At 34.2% G+C, this 22,746-nt stretch overlaps 1 protein-coding gene across 9 annotated transcripts in view; it reads right to left on the bottom strand.

Annotated features, from left to right (window-relative positions):
- CCSER1 (coiled-coil serine rich protein 1) overlaps window positions 1-22,746 on the bottom strand; it is a 1,459,661-nt gene that overhangs the window by 709,003 nt on the left and 727,912 nt on the right. Inside the window, exon 10 of one of the 9 annotated variants that reach the window (XM_054484479.1) lies at window positions 2,384-2,523. The exons of the other annotated variants lie outside the window; for them this stretch is intronic. Within the exon in view, the coding sequence (XP_054340454.1) occupies window positions 2,506-2,523 (18 nt within the window). The 3' untranslated portion in view covers window positions 2,384-2,505. Of the gene's footprint in view, window positions 1-2,383; window positions 2,524-22,746 lie in introns of those variants that run through there. 9 annotated transcript variants of the gene reach the window in all.

Below are 22,746 nucleotides of genomic sequence, written 5' to 3'. Positions count from 1 at the left end.
CCCACATATATACACCTTGGACTACTCTAGACTGACAGTGACTATGGTCTGGCCTTTGGTCTTTCTCCAACACAAAAAAGCCAATATAGCACAGATAATATGAGCTCAGAGGCCAAACGAAGTAGGTGCCTGAGAATAGTGGTACTCAGAAGTTTAGTCCAAAAGATATACAACTAACTGAACAAAATAAATGCCCTCTGTAATCACAGTATTAATACAGCAATCTAATCATTTTATATAAATGTGATATACTACAATAAACGAATAAACAAAGAAAAGAAAAATTCATAGTACTAGAAGTAATATTCCAGGCATTAGTAATGCAATGGGAGGTGAAGAGAACACAAGACGAAATAAATGTGGTATACTAATGTGCTCCTTTCGTATTACGGAAGATAAAGTCATTTACGCATTTAAGAAATAGTAGAAGTGATTATATATGTGTTTTTTAAGTTAAGAAAACAACAATAAAATTGGCCTATATAACTGTTAAACACCACAAGAAAATTTTCTAGAATTGAATTAGAAAGTCCAGGATATGGGAAAAAATTAGAAATTAAAATAAATGAAGATGGATTAAGTTAATCAAATACAAGACAAAGATCCTAAATTGAAGACATGAGAACAAAATCCAATAATATGCTGTATGTATAATGTTCCACAGAAATATGGAAAATAAAATAATTGACAATATATACCTAATAAATATAAATCAAAGGAAAGCTGGAGTAGTAATGCTAATTTCTGAAAAGCAGGCAAATAAGCAAAATCCTTCTTTGGATGGTTTACGGCTTTATGTGACTTTACACATTCTTTGTATACATAATCCTAATCTAGTCAAAGTTTTAAAAAAGGAATAATGCAAGGAGAGAGGCTAGAAAATAAAAGCAAGATGAGAAATGTAAAATTAAAGGTCTACTGCCAGTAAAGATATAAAAGTATAAAAATAAGCCTTTCTTAATTATCAAAGAAACTCTACCCATGTGTAGAAATTCTCATCTTCAGATTTTGTGAAGCCAGTAATGAAATACACTTTAGATAAACGTATTTAAAATCTAACACTACGTTTAACAAGATAAAAAACAAATTTTTATTTTACTTTGCTGGATGATGCGCATTAATAAAATGAGTTACATGGAATAAAATGAAGAAGGTGGGGAAGATAATTTTCTTTTTCAGTTTGCCACTACAGCAAGAATGAAGTTGGTTTAGCAGTGTAGACTACTCTCCAGTATAGATCTTATTGATATTACATTTGTAGGTAGCATTTAAGTTATTTAAGGAACTGTCAAAATGATATATGTCAAACAGTAAAACTTTAGAGCAATACTTGAAATTATCGATCAGCAAAAGAAAAATACCTTGCAAAATAGGAGTGAATGTACTGTTAACTTTACACTTTTCTCACACAAATGACAACCTCACTCTTAGGTTGAATTCAAGGAAACCAGTTGGTAAAAGAGAGAAAATAAATGCCAGATATAGTGGTTGTGCTGATTTTTCTTCTTATTTCACTTGCCAGAAGAAAAAAGTATTTTGATACATTGGCATATATCAAAGGAGTCCTCACCCTCAGAAATATTTCAGTCTTACAGTAAATTTATATCATTCAGCTGATCTGATTAAACCCACAATCAATATTTATCAAAGTAATTTCTTGTATTGTAAAATAATATGTACTTCCACAGGCAAGTATTTTTAAATCCTTGTAAATAATTTAAAAATTAGATACGTATATAATATATATTACCAGTACTATAAAAATAGTATTTTTAAAACATTGTTTTAATTTAAAAGTAAATGAAAACACAAAAGTGAGTTAATCTTTGTGTTTACTTGACATTGACATTTTATAAATATATTTGATTAGCCACTTCATAATATCCCTTTGTATTTAGAATAAACCTTACTGTTAGTATACTATATTAATTCTACATTTTAAAATATATTCATAAGACTGACCAATTCACTTGGTTTTTTATTTTAGTTTGATTATTTATATATTTTTATTATTTGCTTTTTCTGTTTCACTCTCAAAGTAGATTACATTTTTGGTAAGTTTCCTAACTTTATTTGGAAATTATTTAATTTACCTGAATCTATGTTAGTAGTTCACAGATGCCAAGAATCTCCATCAGGATATTATTGTTACTTTACTGTATAACGTTACTATAGTCTCTTACAGGTCTTATTTAAAATATTTACATTGACTTGTTTTACTCATACAGATTATAGTAGTTTTTTTACAATTTTTTCTGAAGTTATGTGCCTTATCTAATGCTAGACATTAGAGTTCACACAAACCAATGTTAAACCAAAACAAAATAAGTCAAAATGTTATTGCCTGGAATCCTCAGAAACAGATGACTCTGAGATGAGAATTCCTGTGAAAGTGATTTATTAGGAAGTACTCTGAGGAGAACCAACAGCAGAAGAGTGAGGAAGTCAGGAAAACAGAAGTACATCCAAAGGACTGCTTCAAGATCTCAGAGGGTGGCTTTGGCTTCATCCCACAGGAAAGCTCTGGAGAAAGGGAAATCTCATTTCAGAATTGTCCCAGTCCAGGCCAGCTCATTGGTGAAGACAGCAAAGCTGGGCATGCCCATGTTTTTCAGGCTCTCAGTGTCTGCAGGCAATGCAGGCCTTAGTTTCCTAAAGCTAAGGACAGCTCACTGACAAAGACAGTCCGGTGCTGGCTGCTTAGACTGAGCATTCACCTGGAGCACATGTGCACACACCCACACACAAAAAGGTAAAATAATATAAGGGGATATGAACACAGCACCAGTAGCACCTGCTACAATTTATCCGGAAAGGAGTTTAGAGTCTAATCCTTAAAGTGTGAGATGAGGAGTCTGAAGCCCAGGGAAATAAAATACATTTCTCATAGACACATATCTAGGAAGTGACAAACCAAATACCGGAATCCAGGTCCCCCCTACTTTATGTCACGTCACATTCAATGACAATGTTCTGTCTACAACAGTAACTCAATTTTTGTTGTTTCTTATAATCACTGTTTTTGTGCATTATTAAACACCATATTTTTTCCTAGAGTACACGGAGGCAATTTTGACTTTTTTTTAAATCTAGAAAGATTTTTGCTATTCAACAAAATAGATTGTGATTCAACAGAGTTTGCTATTGAGCATAAAAGAAAATATGCTCTTTATGCCTGCAATATTTACTTTCAGGCATCACTAATAAGTTTAAGCTATTTTCAAGTATTTTTTGAGCCTATCTACTTTTCATACTTTATTGTGCTATCCATACTGTCAGCTACATTTCAAATAAAGAAGAGCTGATTTTGAGGAACTGAGTTTTTAAAGGAAACATTAAAAGATTATATTTGTGCAAATATGTACACATATATCTTGTTAAAATGTATGACACTGCTAGCATAATGTCATCAAGGATCATCCATGCTATGGAAAACGGCACATCTCCTTTCTTAAGGCTGAATAATATTCCATTTTATGTATATACCACAGTTCCTTTGTCCATTTATCTGTTGATGGATATTTAAGCTGTTTCTGTATCTTGGTTACTGTCAATAATACTGCAACATTTATTTATAAAAAAAAATTTGCTCTAGCAGTTTCTCTAATGGGCTTATCCTTCTCCATTCCTGTTTTTGTGTATAGTATTTCCCAAAGTATTGAAAACAGTTCTAGATTCACAGAAATTAATCATCTGAGTAAGGACTAACTGCTGTGAAGAAACAATAATCAGGTTTGTCTAATATTACTTAACTTGGATGGGGAGAAGGACAGGTAGGAGAGAGTGAGTCAGTAAGAGAAGCAGAATTTATCATCATTATGTGTTGTTACCATTGCATAAATTTATTACACCCAGTGGATAATTAAGGCTTTTTAATTTTATAACTTGGCAGGTTCCGAGATTCTCTGTATTTCGAGAGTAAAAGTAAAACAACAGCAGGACATGTCTGTGGAATTTAGTGTATAAATCGAAATCATTTGTAAATGGAATTCTTATTCATAACAATATACTGATTCTTTCACGCAGTTGACAGTTTTTCTCAAGTGATGTTGATACAACTTTTTTGTACATCTTGATTTCTTCCGTTCTTTTACCTTTGTAGAATATTGATCAGGCATTATTTTTAACAGTAAAATTGGACTATCTGACAAACTATGACATTGCTATGCAACACTAAATGCAATTTGACTTTTAGAAATATTTCTGATATGTCATGCATGAAATTTCTAGTCAAATGAAAATGAAAATACAAATTTTGATAGCTATCTACTGACCCTGAAAAGGAGGACTAAACAATTGCTCAATATAGAGTTAAAAAAGCTTTACTAATGCTATAGTAACATTAAGTGACCCTGTACTGGATAGAAAATTGAAAACACCTGTTTTGTTTCTCGCTCTTTATGTTACTTACATCTCAAAATCATTTTTTTTCACTTGTATCTCCAGGCCCACTTTCAAAAGACTTGACTTGATTTTGAATGAAAAGACATGCAGAAATGTTAACGCATTTCCTCAAAGTTACAGGTGATTATTTTCCCATTTAGTTAGTTAAAATATTGGTATTATTTTATTTTATTCATTTTAAATTGTTACCAGAGATTATTTTTTTGTGGCAAGCAACAGAGGTTATCAAATTGTAATATATAAAAACAAAACTGTAAGTCAGGGCTAAGTCTCCATTATATTTTCAGAAAATAGAAAGGATTGTTTCTCTGAATTTATTTTATTGCCTTCTTGTTCACTACTCTTTCTACTCTTGCCCTTTCAAAGTCTATTTAAATCAAGGAAGGGCATTCGATATTAAAGCATAAAGGGTAGAATAAATCAGTAATAAAATAGTGTGATGAATTAGGAATATAAAATTGTTTTCCTCTTTAATCCACTTTTTATATATCCCCATGTGCTGTTTCTCACTGGCATTATAGCTGAATTTTTTGAATTCAACTGTAATTAAGAAGTATTTAATGCACAGTAGCATTAAGTTATTTTCAAGACAATAAAGAAAATATATAAAAATGTAGTTGTATATTTACTATCATCAGTATAATTATGTATTCTGAATTCTTCCAAAGTCTGTAACTATATTACCTCAATTTAATTATAATTTATTTTGTCATTTTATTTTTACATGGGCTCTTTACAACTTTTTCTCCATTGCACCCATTACATTTTTGCTTTTCTCATAACTAAATTCCAGATGTGTTGATCTCTCCATCATTGTTGATTTCTAATTAATGTGTTTTTGTTGTTGTTGTTGTTTTGTTTTTTTTTTTTTTTGAGATGGGGTCTTGCTCTGTCACCAGGCTGGAGTGCAGTGGCGTGATCTCAGCTCACTGCAACCTCTGCCTCCCGGATTCAAGCAATTCTCCTGCCTCAGCCTCCCAGGTAGCGGGGACTACAGGTGCGCACCACCACACCCAACTAATTTTTGTATTTCTAGTAGAGACAGGGTTTCACCACGTTGGCCAGGATGCTCTCGAGCTCTTGACCTCGTGATCTGCCTGCCTCAGCCTCCCAAAGTGCTGGGATTTCAGGCGTGAGCCAAAGTGCCTGGCCAGTGTGGTTTTTTAAAAATTAGATTTAACATCTCTTCTAGATATTCCGGAAACTGGAATTTCTGAGGTTCCTGAATGTATGAATTTATAATTACATTTAGAATAGAGGGAAATGGTGCAAGGATAGACTTGAAGTTTGTCTGATTTCTGTAACAAATTGCCCAAGAAGTTAACCTTCAATTTACCCAGTTACAAGAATGCACTGGAATCATTTTGTACAACTTCTTGCATATGGTGAACGTAGGCAAGGAACCAGGGTCTGTTGAAAGTCAAGCAGGGGTAAATAAAAAAGATATAGCATCTTTCTCTCTCTCTCCCCACACTCCTCTCAAAAATAGAAAAGGTGAGTTTTGTTATTTATGATCTTTATTCCCTACTGGTAGTATCCTCAGCCAGTATAATTCTTCGTGGTGGCCTGAATCTGGAAAATCTTAATTCTACCTAAGATTGTCTTTATTGTATTCTGTATTGCATAACCAGAAACCTGATGCCTAAAAAATGGAATTAAAAAGAGGCTGAGGGTAGGTTTTATACGCTTCATCATTAAGGAAGGTTTTTATCTGTGTGTGTATAACTCTCCTTCCCTTTTAAATCTCTTTATTAAAATGTTTTCATTTGGTAGGTCTATTGGTCTTCTTCTAAGTAGTTTCAATGTCGGTAATGCTTGCTGGATACTGAAAAACAGGAGAAATAATTTGGCTGGAGAATGCTTAGACATTTCTGACCCCATGAGGATTACAATGAGTTCAGTACAGACCTGATTTTCTTTTTCAATTCAGTAGACACAGAATTTTTTAAGAAATATTCTTTATAATGGTAGCTTCATAAGACTGAGGTCTCTGTAGTTCTTTCTTTGTCAGGCAACCTCAGGCAAGTTTACAAACCTCTTTGCATTTCAACTTTCTGATCAGTAAAATGAGGATGATCACATATGACATCATAGGACTGTTCCGAGGATTAAATAAGAAAATCTAGTGCATTATAAATATTCTGTATGTATTTTTATTACAATTTTTACTAACAGTGATTATTACCTATCTTAGAGTTTACAATTTAGAAATAAAGATCTTCTTACAAGTTAACATACAGTTAACTGTATTATTTCAGAAATATCTTAACGTCTGCCAAAGAGAAATTTTCTCCCCCAATGGTGTTTAAAATTCACTGAAACAGTGACAGGCATTTCTGGGGGAGGTAGCTCACTTAGGCTGATAATTACTGTGTTTAAGAACAAGGAGATGATTTTTTTTCCATGATAAGAAAAGACTGAGGCTGAATCAGAAACCTGATGCCTGAAAGATGGAATTAAAAAGAGGCTGAGGGCCAGAAAAGATGGTAGAAGGGTTAAAGGAGCCTACCTCTGCAAGTTGGGAGGTACCATGAGTTATTTTTGTCTAGTTCATAATTTTCTCAAGGAGAGCTTCAACTAAGTTACGTAAAGGTGAGAGGCATTCCTAACCTCAGAATATGAATCCCAATCCTGTTGTACCAGCAGCCAACACCTTTGAGACTTTGATCATCTGACTAGGAAGACTTGCCCTGATATGAGATTCAGCTAATACCAGGGACTGGAGGTCACTGGAGAACACCAATGAGGAGTAGCTCTTGGGGCAGGAGGCGAGGGACTGCAAGGTGACTGACTTACCTCAGACAATGAACTGACACCAAGATGCAGAAGTGTCAGTGACAGGATTGAGAAAAAAAATGAGTAAAAGGATCAGGAAGAGAACATTTGGAATGAAAATAGTAAGAAACAAGGAATTTGTAGTAATGGGATTAGTAATGATGGTAGCTGAATTCTTCCTAATTTGGCAGATTTGCTGTAACAGTTGATGATTTATGTATCTGATAAATTCAGCATTTCATTGAAAGACTTTCTGTCACTCAAGAGATGGTTGTAATGCCTTCTTTTAGCACTGACCATATTTTTTCGCAAATGCCATCTCCTATCATTGTCATCTTTTCCTCAACTCTGTAATTGTTCCAGCACACTAAATAATGACCTTATGGCTAAAAATGTATCTCAGAAAAATATCCTCTATTCTCTAAGGGCCAAAAGGAGAAACATCTCCTCTTGAGCTCACAAAATTAAAAATAAATTGCCCAAAATTTTAAAAGAATTTTTAACTCACAGAATCACAATAGTTGTTACTATATAGGGCAGGTCAGAAATTCTATATCATAAATTGTAAATTCTCTATTGCCATCTGGTACATTTCAATAAATTCAATTATATCATCTTTTCAACAGTCTTCAATATTCAGAAATATAAAATCATACATGTTGGGTAACACATTTTCCTTTCTTTTTCTTTCAGCAGGTATGCTCTTTCTGGCTTGTTTTGGTGTTGGTAATGTATTACTGGGAATACTGCAACTGTGTGATGATGCTTTAAAATATATAAATGTATTGCAGTTTGTGAAAGAGTCTCATGGTTATTGATTTCCTCTGAGAAAAAAAAATATATGACTTTGTCTTACTATAAGTTTTTCAGTGATGTCACCTAAGAGGTACAACATTATGCCTTTAGTTCTTTATTATAATGCAGAACTAGACAAAATGAGTTTATACTTTTAGTAGGAGAAGGCATATATTAAAATATAAAAGTTCTAACTCTATTGTAATTGAATTTAAAGGACAAAGATCATACAAATGTTCTCATTTTTTATTTCACAACAGTATTGTCATGCAATCTTCTATTGCCTATATTTCAAAAATCATCCTTCTTTATCCGCCCTTTGCTTCAATCTATAAAATGCTGAAATCTTTTCTATCTTTTAAAAGGAAAAATCACTCTTCTTCTGGAGTCCTCATTTGTTCGTTTTTCACCTTCCAGCCAAATTTTACAAATTGTAGTTTACACTAAGTCTGTTCCACATTTTGTAGGTACTCTTTAATGAAATTATCAGAAAATATTTCAAGCTTATAGAAACTCATTTTAAAATAGATATGGACTGACTAAGCAGGTTTGTCAAATTTTAACATTTTTTTCTGCTCCTTCAGAATTTTTTTATAAAACAGAAATAGAGACATTTTTCAAGTCTTCTGTATAGAGCTATCCAATTTACCACTTTCTCTAGCTAGAATTAATAGATAATTTGATGATTACTTTCCTGGAGATTTTAATAATTTTACTTCATATGCATATGACCACAGACAATATGTATATAAATTGATTATATATATTGATATCAACATGTGTATGTGCGTGTGTGTATATACATGTACCCCTTCTCCATGAGTGCTTCCTGTTGCCCCTAAATGGGGCTACTTTTACACATTTTTCTTAATTCATTACAACTTGCTTTATTTAATTTTAAAATAAATACTTTTGTAGAACGTACTATATGCCAAACATTATGCATGCAAAATCTTTTTTGTTCATCTTGGCATGATTTTAGTATCACTTGTGGGTCTACAAGTCCCAAATTCATTGTAGTGACCTCTCCATTGAGAGCTAGTCATCCGTGCCTATCTGCATTTGGATATAGCTATCCAGAGGTCTCTTAGATATTTACAATTGAACATGATTAACTCATCAGTCAGCCTCCTCTACACCTCAGTGACTCTTCTTCCTAATTCATGAATATCAGAAATGGCTTCACATGTCACTCAGTTACCTTATATCAGAGGTCACCTTGCATCCCTCTCTTAATTAGTCACCAATCTCTGATGATTTTAGCTCTCCAACAATTTCTAAATGCATTTCTCTCTCTCCTTCTTTCTTTCTTTCCAATTGTCCTTATAAGGTCCTTGCCAACTTTCTATATTATTTCAATTTTGTTATGTTTAATTTCACCCTATAGCCTTCAGTTATATTCCATCTGAAAGACGAAGTGGCTTCAAATAGCTTCCACAGCATGAAGCCAAAGCACCTCACGGTGACAGAATGACAGAAGACTCTCTGCTAACTGGCACCTGCCTCTTCCTAAGCTACATCTCTGCCACTCTCCACTTTATAATTCTCTTGATTAACACTGAATTATTTTTAGTTCTTGATGTATATCTGGCTATTTTAGGACTATGTACACTTGCAGTTCATTCGACCTAAAAAAAAAAATCTGACTTTCTTCACTTGTCTTTTATTCATCCTTTAGAGGGATCTCTTGCTTTGAGAGTGGACAGAATTTCTTTTTTACTCCATATTGTCATTCTTTATGTGTCCCAAACACACTATTCCTGGCACACTGTAGTGTCAATATAAATATTAGTGAGAATTTAACTGAATTTAAATTTACCGTTTTTAGTAAATATGCATATTTTGAAAATAAAACAAACTTTTGTGGGCCGTTTCATATAAAGTTAATGGTTTGTCATTGATGACAACATAATCTCTACTAGGCCTATGGAAACAACCTGAAGTTGTTATCTTTAGTTTACTACTGTCATGAATTATAGTGACAGATTTATTCAAACTTTATGCTTGACTAAAGTTCAGTGAAACAGCATAATATGTTGCTATGACCATGAGTTCAGGAGTCATACTGGAGGGGTTTAAATTCTAGCTTTACCACTTACTACATGTGTGTTGATAGAAAGGTTACTTACCTCTCTAGACCTAGCTTTTCTCATCAGTCTAACTGGGATAATATTAGAAACTACTGTATAGAATTGTTCTAAACATAAAATGTTCCAAACATAAAGTACTTGATAAATATTGCTCTAAACATGAACATAAATATTGTTCTAAACATGAAGCGCTTGATAAATACTGCCTACTATTTCTGTGATACTTTTTAATTCATCACTAGATTTAATTTACAAATACTTGACTGAGAAATTATGTAACCTATTCCTGAGTGAAGTTGCATATATTTGAGGGGGGAAGCATGGCTTTGTTTTTTTTCAGTGTTAAAGTTAGATTAGAATCATAGAATGAATTAGAAAAAGATATTCAGTGTTTTCTACAATATAAAAGTAAACGAGCAAAATAAGAGCTACTCATTATTCTTTAATGATTAGATAGAGCTCAGTTATAAAAGTATTAGCTCTTTTAACTATAATTAGTTAAGAACCTTTCCAATTTATTTTCAAGTTTTGAAAGGATTTTCACACGTATTAGCTCATTTGAGCTTCACAGCAGCCTTATGATATAGACAGTTCAGGCATTACATTCACAGCATATAAATGAAAAATATAAAAGTTTCAGAAAAAAATGCCCAGCATAAAATATTTAGTAAATACTAAATGTGTCTTCACTCTCTATGTTCTGCTTGCAAACCAATCTTTGTAGTCACAATTTTGTGCTTTGTTTAGGGTTTCTGAATGCTGTGCATATGTGTGTATTCATTTGCGAGCTAGTTTACACAGGGAGATGTATCCATTCATGTCCCTTCGTAAATTTGTGTCAATGACTTTAGCTCCTTATTATGACTAGGTATATATGTGATGTATTTTCATTCACATTTTGCTTTGATGTTTGAAGGAAAATAAAGGACTGTGAAAGAGGATAATGTGACTAGCTGATATTATATAACAAATGTTGTCTTCATATTTTGAAGAAAAGCATTAAATATTGAAAAATCCAACTTTATTATAACACAATTGATGAAATTTCTAATTTTCTATTCTTTGAAATTACTAGATTCCAAGAGTTTAATGTAATACTTATTTTTTCAGGCCGAGAGCAACTGTCTAGAATTTGAAAACTTTATATTACAAAGATATCATCATAAAACATATTCGCATTGCTGCTTCTCCTGCAGTTCAGTTGCAGTGAGTTGAATTTTGAGAGTGGAATAGACAGGGGAAGAGTAGGGAGATAAAGTGGGATTCATCTATAGGTGTTTTTTGTGTATGTTTTTCTTTTTCTTTTTGAGACATGGTCTTACTCTGTCACCCAGCTTGGAGTGCAGTAGTATGATCTTGGCTCACTGAAACCTCTGCCTCCCAGGCTCAAGCAATCCTCCCACCTCAGCCTCTTCAGTAGCCAGGACCACAGGCATGTGCCACCAAGCCTGGCTAATTTTTTTTGTTGTTGTTGCATTTTTGGTAGAGATGGGATTTCACCACATTGCCCAGGCTGGTCTCAAACTCTTGAGCTCAGACAATCCACCCGCCTTGGCCTCCTAAACTGCTGGGACTACAGGTGAGAGCCACCACATCTGGCAGTATGTGTACATATGTTTTTCTTTAAATTGAGGATAATCATAAGGACAAAATGGTCTTGGAGTTATCTCAAAGTAATCTGTTTGGGAGTTTTCTTTCTATTCCCCAAACTAAATGTGAATTACTGTTTTCTAGTTCACTTTTAAAATCTCTTTCCCCTCTCTCTCTCTCTCTCTGTCTGTCTCAGTCTCTCCTCTCTCCTCTCCTGCACGTGTGTGTATGTTTATACTTTCAAAGTATTTTAAGATGAGAAAGATGGCATTGTGGAAACGAGTTTGAGGTTGATATTTAAAAGTGTAAAATTGTATAGTGAAAGTATAAACTTTATGTTTTTAAGAAACATGATGTTTTCTTTTTATTTTTAAAAATTTTTAAAAACTCATATAAGGAATCATACTTATATTTACTAAAAACACTTAAGCATTTTTTTTTTAAATTTTTAGGGAGGTGGCCAAGATGGTCGACTAGAAGCAGCTAGTGTGTGTGGCTCTCTCGGAGAGGGGCGAAAGGGGCAGGTAAATTCAGCACCTTCAACTGAAATATCTAAGTACTTGCATTGGGACTAATAGAGGAAACAACTCAACCCATGGAGAATGGAGAAAAGCCAGGCAGGATGACGGCACACGCAGGCGTGACACAGAGCCAAAGTAACCTCCCCAGCCCAGCGAAGTGCCTTCAATGGTGATACCTCCAGGTACAGGAAAATCTGAGATGACTAGAGACTGAAGTGGGCCCCCAGCATACCTCAGCAGCCCTACAGAAAAGTGGCCAGTTGTATATTGGTGCCCATATTTCCTCACCAGACAGTTTTTCTGGGACTGGGCTTCCAGCCACCTCTTGCCAGAGCTATTGAGTGAGTAGCAACTTGGCAACTCCCCGGACAGAGCCTCCAAGGGCAACTGAAAGCCTCTCTGCCACTGCCTCTGCAGTGGAACTGCTCTTGCTTCCCTTGGAGTAATGAAGTAGCAAAGACCCCAAGTGCTTTACCTACACTTCCAACAAGCTGCAGTTGACCCAAAGAGAGGGGGCAGTTAGTCTCCCATGGGTCCCACACACCTCCGACTGCTCATCACCAGACAGGGAACCTCTGGCTTGGACCCACAGCATAGCCCCTCCATCCTGGGCTGACTGCACTGAGTGATTACTGACCTGTATCTCTGGTGTGGAGCTCCCAGGAGACAAGCAAAAGTCCCTTAGCCATAACTACTACAAAGGTTCCTTCCTCTGGTGTTTCCAGGTTGGAGAAGAAGAAACATAAGGATCTGAGATCACCCCAGAGATACAGTGGGCAGCCCAGGAGTGCCAAGCCATCTTCTACAGCCAGCACTCAATGGGGAGAGGAACCCACACTTTCAGAGAGCATTGAGAAAGAAAACAGTTACAACTGAGAGGAAACATAGGGGAGCCACACAGCTGGACAAAAGTCTACCAGCTGACCAATATGCCTAAGTGCCACCTACTGGATCACACCCCAAAGCTTCAACATGAAAAATACCTTGCTAGCATACCTCCTTCCAAAACCAGGGACAAAAAGTCAGCTTCAAATAAAAACCTTGCACAAAGCCTCGGCCTGGTGAAAACATCCAGAAAATAAGTCTATTGACTGTATCTATACTGCATCTATATGGTATCTATTGACTCAATCTATATTGCAGTTAAAGGAACACCCATACAGAGATGAGAAAGAACCAGTGCAAGAACTCCAGTAACTCAAATGTCTAGAGTGGTATATGTCCTCCAAAAAACTGCACCAGTTCTCCAATAAGAATTCTTCTTCTTCTTCTTTTATTATTATTATTATACTTTAAGTTCTAGGGTACATGTGCACAACTTAACCAGGCCAAGCTGGCTGGAATGACAGGAATAGAATTTGGAATATGGCTAGGAACAAAGATCATCAAGTTTCAAGAGGAAGGCAAAATCCAATCTAAGGAAAATAAGAATCACAATAAAGCAATACATGAGATGAAGGACAAAATAGCCAGTATAAAAAGGAACCTAATAGGTCTGACAGAGCTGAATAACACAAAACAAGAATTTCACAATGCAATCACAAGTATTAACAGCAGAATAAACCAAGCTGATAAGAGAATCTCAGAACTTGAAGACTGGTTTACTGAAATAAGAGAGTCAGACAAAAATAAAGGCAGTGAAGTTATGTGATGGGACAACTGTTCAAACACACTGAATGCCCAGATAAGAAAAGTTCTAGACAGGGAGCAAAACCTCTGGAGGTAATGCCATTGAGGATATTTGGAAGAGTACTTTTCTTAAAGCATCATTTTTGGTTATATTAAGAAGGAAAGGAAATGGACATTTCTGTTAAAAAAATGCCAATAATAGTGGAAACCTATTTGGTAATTAGTATATGACTAGAGCTATTCTAAATGTTTCACAATTATTAAGTCACTTAATTATCACAAAACTATTATGTACTTTTCTAATTATCACATAGGAAATCAGAGGTACAGACATAAATATTTGATCTAAGGTCACAAAACTAGTCAGTGGCATACTTGAGATTCAGACACAGAACATCCACTTCTAGAGTACATTTGCCTCTCCATTGAGGAAAGATTATTATCTTAAGTGAGTTTTTAATTTGTGCAGGGACACAGAGCTGAGATCAAAGTAACTATAGTGTAAAGATTTTCAGGGCAGTGGTATGAGAACATATAGCAACATGGAGCTCTCACTTTGATATTTTAGACCATGCACTTTAGACAATCCTATCTTCCCAGATATATTATTCATTTAGTACTTCTCAATTCCCCAAGAGTAGAACAGGGGAAGTGAAAAGACCTATTAATCTAAAAGTGAGATTTTCTGAATGTGCTTGCACTCTGTACCCAAATAGAGGTACAAATGAATTAAGAATATAGATGAAAATAATAAGACTTAGCAGGAAATTTTAAAAGGCCAAAATAAGACATAGACTGAGAGAATCTGAAAGGACAGGGACTTCAAGGCATTGCGGATGGCTTTAGAAGAATTACAAGGACAGGAGCTCATGGTTATGGAGTAGGATTTTGGTGTGTAAGATAGCTAGATAGCATGGTCTATGTTATGGTGACACCTAGACTTTTGGAACATACAGCTGTGGCTGAATAAAAGGGAAGATCATTAAGGATAAATAGTCCATAAAAGTGAGACTTAGTTTCACAATGGATCACTGTGATTTTCAGGATGATAGCAAAAGGGAGAATGGAAGGGAACACAAAAAGCCATCAACTGCCTTGGCTTATTTCCCATGATAATGCACGCATTACATCTGAGAAAATGGAAGCTTGTTGGACATGCCAAAGTTCCTCCCATTAGAATGTATAATTTGGATAGTAACTGATGTTTTTTCCACTAAAACTAAAGGGACTAATGGGACTAAGGGACTAAAATAGCTAAAGAAAGACTGCTTGAAAGAGACTAAATTGAGTAAAGCTTAGAACCAAATCTTATTGGGTTTAGTGCCACTGATGTAGTGGTATCATGCAAGATCTCCAAATCTTAGTGGGTTTGTTTTCTCCCATTTACTTCTGTTTTGTTTTTTTTCTTTTTTCTTTTTTTCTTCTATTCTCCATTCCTTAATATATCTTCAATCAAATGCATCTGGGTATATTTAGCAGAGGAGTGGGGGGAAATAGATTTGTTTTTATTCAGCAAATTATCTGTGTCAGAGTCTTTCTTAGTCGACATTTAAAAATGAACTCAATTTATTCCTTTCAATAACATTTTTGAGGTAAGTATTGTTCCCTCGACTGGCAAATAGGAATACTGAATGTAAAGTTAGGGAAGACAACCAATACTACAGCCAGGTTCCATATCCAGCTTTCTCTACTGTAAGTGCCATATTCTTTTCAATTGATTATACTTTCCTCCAGGATTATACTTTTCCATGTATAGGCAAAGTGAGGTAAAGCAGATTACTATTGCTATTCAAATCGACTCCAAAAATACTGGTACACAAGAGAGTTAAGAAAAAACAAGATAAGGAGGTCAGGGCATGTTTTCTGCTCCAGTTAAGGCTGAACTGAGCAACTGGAAACTTGAAGTAGTTCCAGACTCTGACTATATCAGTAACTTTAAGCAGATCGAGCTTTTTACCTGCACCTTATAAGGCACTTATGTATGGTGAGCAAGAAATAAGTCTTTGATCCTGGAAACAATACTAGTTTATCTTGTTCAGAAAACACACTTAAACTCTCTGAAACTTAGTTTCCTTCACTATAAAGAAAAAAAAGTATTGGATTAGAATGATGATGTAATTTAACTCAACATACATTAATTACCTACACAGAAGAATGAAGAGCTAAAGAAAAGATGAGTCATACATGAAACAAAAAATTTATACTTTGCCTGTTAAAATAACTCTGAGACAAAAAGAATTCCATAACTGAAATCCCATAATAATTACGTTTTATAGATACATCAATAAAGGAAGGGTTAATTTTGATTGAAATTATTAGCATTACTTTAATAGGAGACAATAACTGAACTGTATTGAAAGGAGGAAGAGTGTTTAAAATAGTGGCTAAAGAAAAACACACACACACAGGCAATGGCTAGATCAGAGTGTGTAATTAAGTATGGTTTAATGATATATGAATGGGATTGAATGGGGCTCCAAATGTCATACTAAGGGATTTGTGGTTTATGAACAACTAAATGTTTCTGAACTGAGAGATGATGATTACTTAGATGTTGTGAGAGCAAACTCTCAGAGATATTTGGGTTCTCATTTTGTTTTTGAAATTTTATGTCTTTATGACAAATAAGGAAAAGCTTAAGTTTCATCTTTTTAATCTTAAAATATCATGTTATTAACCTTTCACACACGATTGCTTCCACCTCTGTTGTGTTGCCAGCACACGATTTGAGGGAGTTTTATTTTCTGATCTTAACTAACAGATTATTGTAGCTTGTGAATTGCTTCAAAAATAATATTTAGGGCTAATTATTATGGGTTAGAATACCCTTGGAGTTAGAATAAAAATTGGGTTTTCGTTATAATGAATGATAATCTTGGTGGAATTATTATCAGTATTCTTAGCTAAAGACTTTTGGAGTGAAGAATGGAATGAGTGAAAAGACAGCTTTTCTGGTCTTCTAATTGAGGGGGAAAAACTTTCCTGGAGAGAGGGGAAAAAGAGGGCAATCATTTTTTATCTTTCTTCTCATAATTGCCTTCCTTTGCAGATTTAATGAAGTTTTAAGTTTGAAAAGAAGCAGGCAAGGCTATCACAATGAAAGAAGTAAACACCATTCTCAAAGCACCCTATTCATGATTTTTAAAATGTGCTATCGTAAACACTGACATGAAATTAAGAATTTATAGGCTGCTTTTTATAAGTGAAACACCATCGCAAGAGTCTGCTCTGTTTTCTTTAATTTTGTTTGGTTATATTCCATTTAACTATATTCTGCAGAATGCTTTTTAATATTCTCAAAGAAAATCTGCAAATGACTAGGCTTCATATGCATTGACCTTCGCTCTTCTTTTGAATCGGCAGTATGGCTCATTTTAGTCAAGCTGTTGAAACATTTGTGGCATAATGCATCAAATTAAAGCAACCAGCTGTGATGTTTAATTTAAGCTAGAAGTTTATGATCTACAACTATATAATACCTTAGAGAATAATTGATATTGTATGTAACCGCACTATAGTGACACGCAAGACTTGATACAAAATGCCTATAAAATGTCACATATTTTATTGTATTAAGGTGTTTGGACTTCAGGTTTTAAAAGAGCATCATTATTTATCCAAAAATGAATAGCAGAGGATAAATGAATAGACTTCAACATCATTCTCTAAATATAGATGAGATGTGAAGTCATTTGTTCTCATGTGCCAGAAGAGAGGTTCTTTGTTTTGTCCCCTATTGTTTATAATAAGTTCCTCCATTATTTATGGATATTCTAAAATTTGGAAATGTCATTAACCATGAGGCTCAACTCAGTTTATCAAATTTCTCATTGTATGAAAGTGAAGGCATTTAATAGCCACCAAAACAAGATGATATTCATTTATCATCCCCCTTTTCTTTGATGTGATGTGCAACACATAATTCTTCAAGTGGCCAAGCTGATAAAGGCTGCTCCATGCCATAGATCATTAGAGAACTCAAGCACTCGGGAACATACTAGAGAGAGAAATAAAGAGATGGATACAGAGAGATGATGCAGTTTTTGTTGTTCTTGCTGTTGTTGTGGTTTTTGTTTTTTGAGATGGAGTCTCGCTCTGTCGCCCAGGCTGGAGTGCAGTGTTGCAATCCTGGCTCACTGCAACCTCCACCTCCCAGGTTCAAGTGATTCTCCTGCCATAGCTTCCTGAGTAGCTGGGACTATAGGAATGCATCACTAAGCCCAGCTAATTTTTGTATTTTTAGTAGAGACGGGGTTTCACCATGTTGGCCAGGATGGTCTCGATCTCTTGACCTTGTGATCCGCCTGCCTCAGCCTCCCAAAGTGCTGGGATTACAGGTGTGAGACACCACACCCAACCAATTTTGTTTTTTAATACAGGCATTGGGTTTTGTAAATTACTAAACAAGATGAGCAAGGAGAAGGAAACAAAGGATTAGTATTTCCTTTAAAGAAAATCAACATATCGACACAAAAGTCATCTATAAGCATTTGTTGAATTTGTTTTTTATGAAATATTTAGACAAAGATAGAAATAGATACTTGGGAATGTTAAGTAACTTTCTCAAGGTCTTGGGAGGGAGGGAAAAACAGCAGCTGGTGAAATGCAGACCATTTGATGACCTGGCCAAATGTCTCATCCACAAGATAGCATCAAAATAGAAACCCCATGGTGAGATTTTTTTATGGGAAAAAAAAACTTCTTGTAAAGTTGAAAGACATAACAAATTTTTACAAAAATAAGAAAAAAACACTTAAAAAAATTTAGAGGTTTGCTACATGGCCACTAGCTTTATGTGCTTATTTTAAAAACTTCAAATACAAACCTTTGAATGATTTGCATTTGTTGATAAAGGGTTTATGTAATCATACCATAAGAAAATATTTTTGTAACTTTTAAGATATTACCTACAGCTGTGCCTAGAGATAACTGGAAGTATAAGAGGAAATAAATGCTTCTACAGCAGTGTTAGGTAGAAAGAAGCATTATTCAATTATTCTGAGTAGGTACCTAGCTAACTTTTTAAATTGAAGATGGAAGGAAAGCCAAATGTGAAAGAATCATTTACTTATCATCACATTAGCATTCTCTTTCACCACGAAATAGATTAGGGAACAAAAGATTCTTTAACACATTTAGTACCATACCACACGCAACTGTTTGCTTACACTTTTGAAAATAAAATTAAAGACAGTTATTAAATCATGCATTTTGATAAATCAAAAATATGAGAAAAGCCTATTGGGACTATGAATGTCATCTGTCACTATTAGGGGCAAAGAGAAAAATAGAACCAGTATAAGAAGGTCAAGGCATTTTTACTTTTAGCTTAATATTAGTTGTTTGTCCCCAAATGTTTGCTTTAAAAATTGCCTTTTTCCTCTCAAAAAGGTACATACATATACATAAATCTGGCAGGTAATGTATATTTCCTTAGACACTCTTAACACTTAAGATGATCTGTGCATATTCAATAAGACTATTGTTCAAAGGTCATAACCAGTCACGTGCCTCATAAGATAAAAAATAATGACCTGAGCTTCAAAATATTATTCGTTTACAATTAGAGATCTGCAAGGAGTTTTAAAGGTCAATACCATCGTAAAGATTTTGGTTTCATATTTACAAGAACTGGGGAGGTGGAACAAGATAGTCAAACAGAACCCTCCAATGATGGTTCCCACAACAGGAACACCAAAGCAGAAACTCTGAAGCTAAGAAATGCAACTGACACACTGAAGAATGCATCAGTCTCTCACCAACAGAATTGACTCAGAAAAAGAAAGAATTAGTAAACTTGAACACAGTCTATTTGAAAATACACAGTCAGAGGAGGCAAAAGAAAAAAGAATTAAAAAGAAGGAAGCAGTCTACAAGATTTAGAAAACAACCTCAAAGGAGAAAATCTAGAAGTCATTGGCCCTAAAGAAGAGGTACAGACAGAGAGAGACTGGGGTACAAAGTTTATTACAAAAGATAATAGCAAAGAACTTTTGAAATGTAGAGAAAGATATCAATATTCAAGTACAAACAGGTTAAAGAAAACCAAGCAGATTTAACCCATATAAGACTACCTAAGATATTTAATAATCAAACTCCCCAAATCAAGTATTTTTTTTAAAAGGGGTCCTAAAAGCAGCAAGGGAAAAGAAACAAATAACATACAAAGAAGCTCCAATATGTTTGGCAGGAGACTTAGTAGAAACCTGATACGCCAGGAGAGGGTGGCATGATATATTTAAAGAAAATATCTTTCAAACATGAAGGAGATACAAAGACTTTCCCAGACAAACAAAAGTTGAGGGATTTTTTCAACACTAGACCTGTTCTACAATGAATGCTAAATAGAGTTCTTCAATCTGAAAGCAAAGGATGTTAACAAGCAATAAGAAATCATCTGAAGGTACAAAGCTCACTGGTAATAGTAAGTTGACAGACAAATACAGAGTATTATAACACTGTAATTCTGGGATGCATACTACTGATAGCTTGAGTAGAAAGACTAAAAGATGAACCAATCGAAAGTAATAACTACAACTATTCAAGACATATGCAGTATAGTAACATATAAATAAAAGCAACAAAAATTAAGAAAGCTGATTGAATGAAGTTACAGTATAATTTTTATTCGTTTTATATTGACTTGCTTGCTATTTTTTGTTGTTTATGCAGTGTTAAGTTTTGAAAAGTTTAAAGTAATTTGTTATAAGATGTTATTTGTAAGCCTCATGGTAACCTCAAATGCAAAAAACTACAATCGATACACAAATAATAAAAAGCAAGAAATGTAATCATACCACCAGAGAAAATCACTTTCACAAAAAGTAAGCCAAGATGGAAGGTGGGAAGAAGGATAAAGGGAAGGAAGGAAGGAGAAGGAAGGAAACAATACAAAATAACCAGAAAATGAGAAACAAAATGGCAGTAGTAAATCATTACTTATTAATAACATTGAATCCAAATGGACTAAACTCTCCAATCAAAAGACATAAAGTGGCTGAATGGATTTTTTTTAAAGCCCCAACAATCTGCTGTCTACAAGATACAAATGTCACCCATAAAGACACACATACACTGAAAATAAAGAGATGAGAAAAGATATTCCATGAAAATGAAAAGCAGAAAATGGCAGGAATAGCTGTATGTATATCAGACAAAATAAATTTTAAGACAAAAACCATAAAAAGAAACAGAGATGGTCATTATTTAATGATAAGGGGTCAATACAGCATGAGGCTATAACAATTATAAATATATATATGCACCCAACACTAGAGCACCCAGATAAACAAGCAAATATTATTTGAATTAAAGAGAGACAGACTCAAATGCAGAAATAATTGGACACATCAACACCCCACTTTCAGCATTAGAGAGATCACACAGATAGAAAATCCACACAGAAACATCAGACTTAATCTGGACTATAGACGAAATGGGCCTAATAGATGTTCACAGAATGTTTCATCCAATGGCTGCAGAATACACATTATTTTCCTTGGCATATGGATAATTCTCAATGATAGACTGCATGTTAGGCCACAAAAGGGTCTTCAAAAACAAAAAAATTTGAAATAATATCAATTATCCTTTCTAACTACAATGGAATAAAACTAAAAATCAAGAACAAGAGGATCTCTGAAAACTACACAAGCCCATGGAAATTAAACAATATGTTCTGAATGACCAGCGAGCCAATGAGAAGCTTAAGGAAATTTTAAAATTTCTTGAAACAGATGAACATGGATCAACCTACCAACATCTATCTATCTATGGGATAGAGCACAAGAAGTACTAAGAGAAAAATTTATAGCTATATGATCCTAAATATTTTTTTTTAAACTTGAACAAGCTAACAATACATCTTAAAGAACTACAAAAGCATGAGCAAATCGCAAATGTAAAATTAGTTGAAGAAATTAATAAAGAACAGAGCAGAAATAAATGACATTGAAATAAAAAAATACAGAATACAAAAGATCAACAAAATGAAAAGTTAATTTTTTGAAAAGATACATTTAATGAACCTTTAAAAAGTCTAAGAAAAAAAGAGAGAAGACCGAAATAAATGAAATCAAAGACAAAAAAAAGGAGACATTACAACAGATAGTGGAGAAATTCAAAAGATCATTAGAAACAAGCAACCATACATTAAAAATAGAAAAAAAAAATAAATTTCGAGGATATTCAACCCAAAAAATTTAGCCATAAAGAAAACCAAAATCTGAATAGACCATAACAAGCAATGAGATTTAAGCCATAATAAAAAAGTCTCCCAGTAAAAAAAAAAAAAAAGCCCAGGACCTGGTGGCTTTATTGCTAAATTTTATCAAATATTTAAAGATCTAACACCAATCCTTCTTAAACAACTAAGAAAAATAGAGGAGGAAGAAATACTTCTACATGCATTCAGTGAAGCCAGTATTACCCCGATACCAAAACCAGACAAAGACACATCAATAAAGAAAACTGCAGGCCAATATCTCTGAAAAACACTGATGTAAAAAACCTCAACAAAATGCTGGCAAACAGAACACAACAACACATTAAAAAGATCATTCATCATGAGCAAGTGGGTTTATCTCCAGGATGCAAAAATGGTTCATCAAATGCAAATCGATGTGATACATCATAAAAACAAAATGAAGGACAAAAAACATGATCATTTCAACTGACACGGAAAAAGAATTTAATAAAACTCAATATCATTTCATGATTAAAAAGTCCTCAAAAAACTGGGTAAATAAGAAACATACTTCAATACAATTTAAGCTATATAAAACAGACCCACAGCTAGTTATCATAGTGAACAGAGAAAAACTAAAAGCCTTTCCTCTAAGATCTGGAACACAACAAGAGTACACTTTTACCACTGTTATTCAGCATAGTACTGGAAGTCCTAGCTAGAGCAATCAGACAAGAGAAAGAAATAAAGTATATCC

Source organism: Pongo pygmaeus, chromosome 3, assembly GCF_028885625.2.
Source record: "Pongo pygmaeus isolate AG05252 chromosome 3, NHGRI_mPonPyg2-v2.0_pri, whole genome shotgun sequence".
Lineage (NCBI taxonomy): Eukaryota > Metazoa > Chordata > Mammalia > Primates > Hominidae > Pongo > Pongo pygmaeus.
This window is presented reverse-complemented; position numbering and strand designations above follow the sequence as displayed.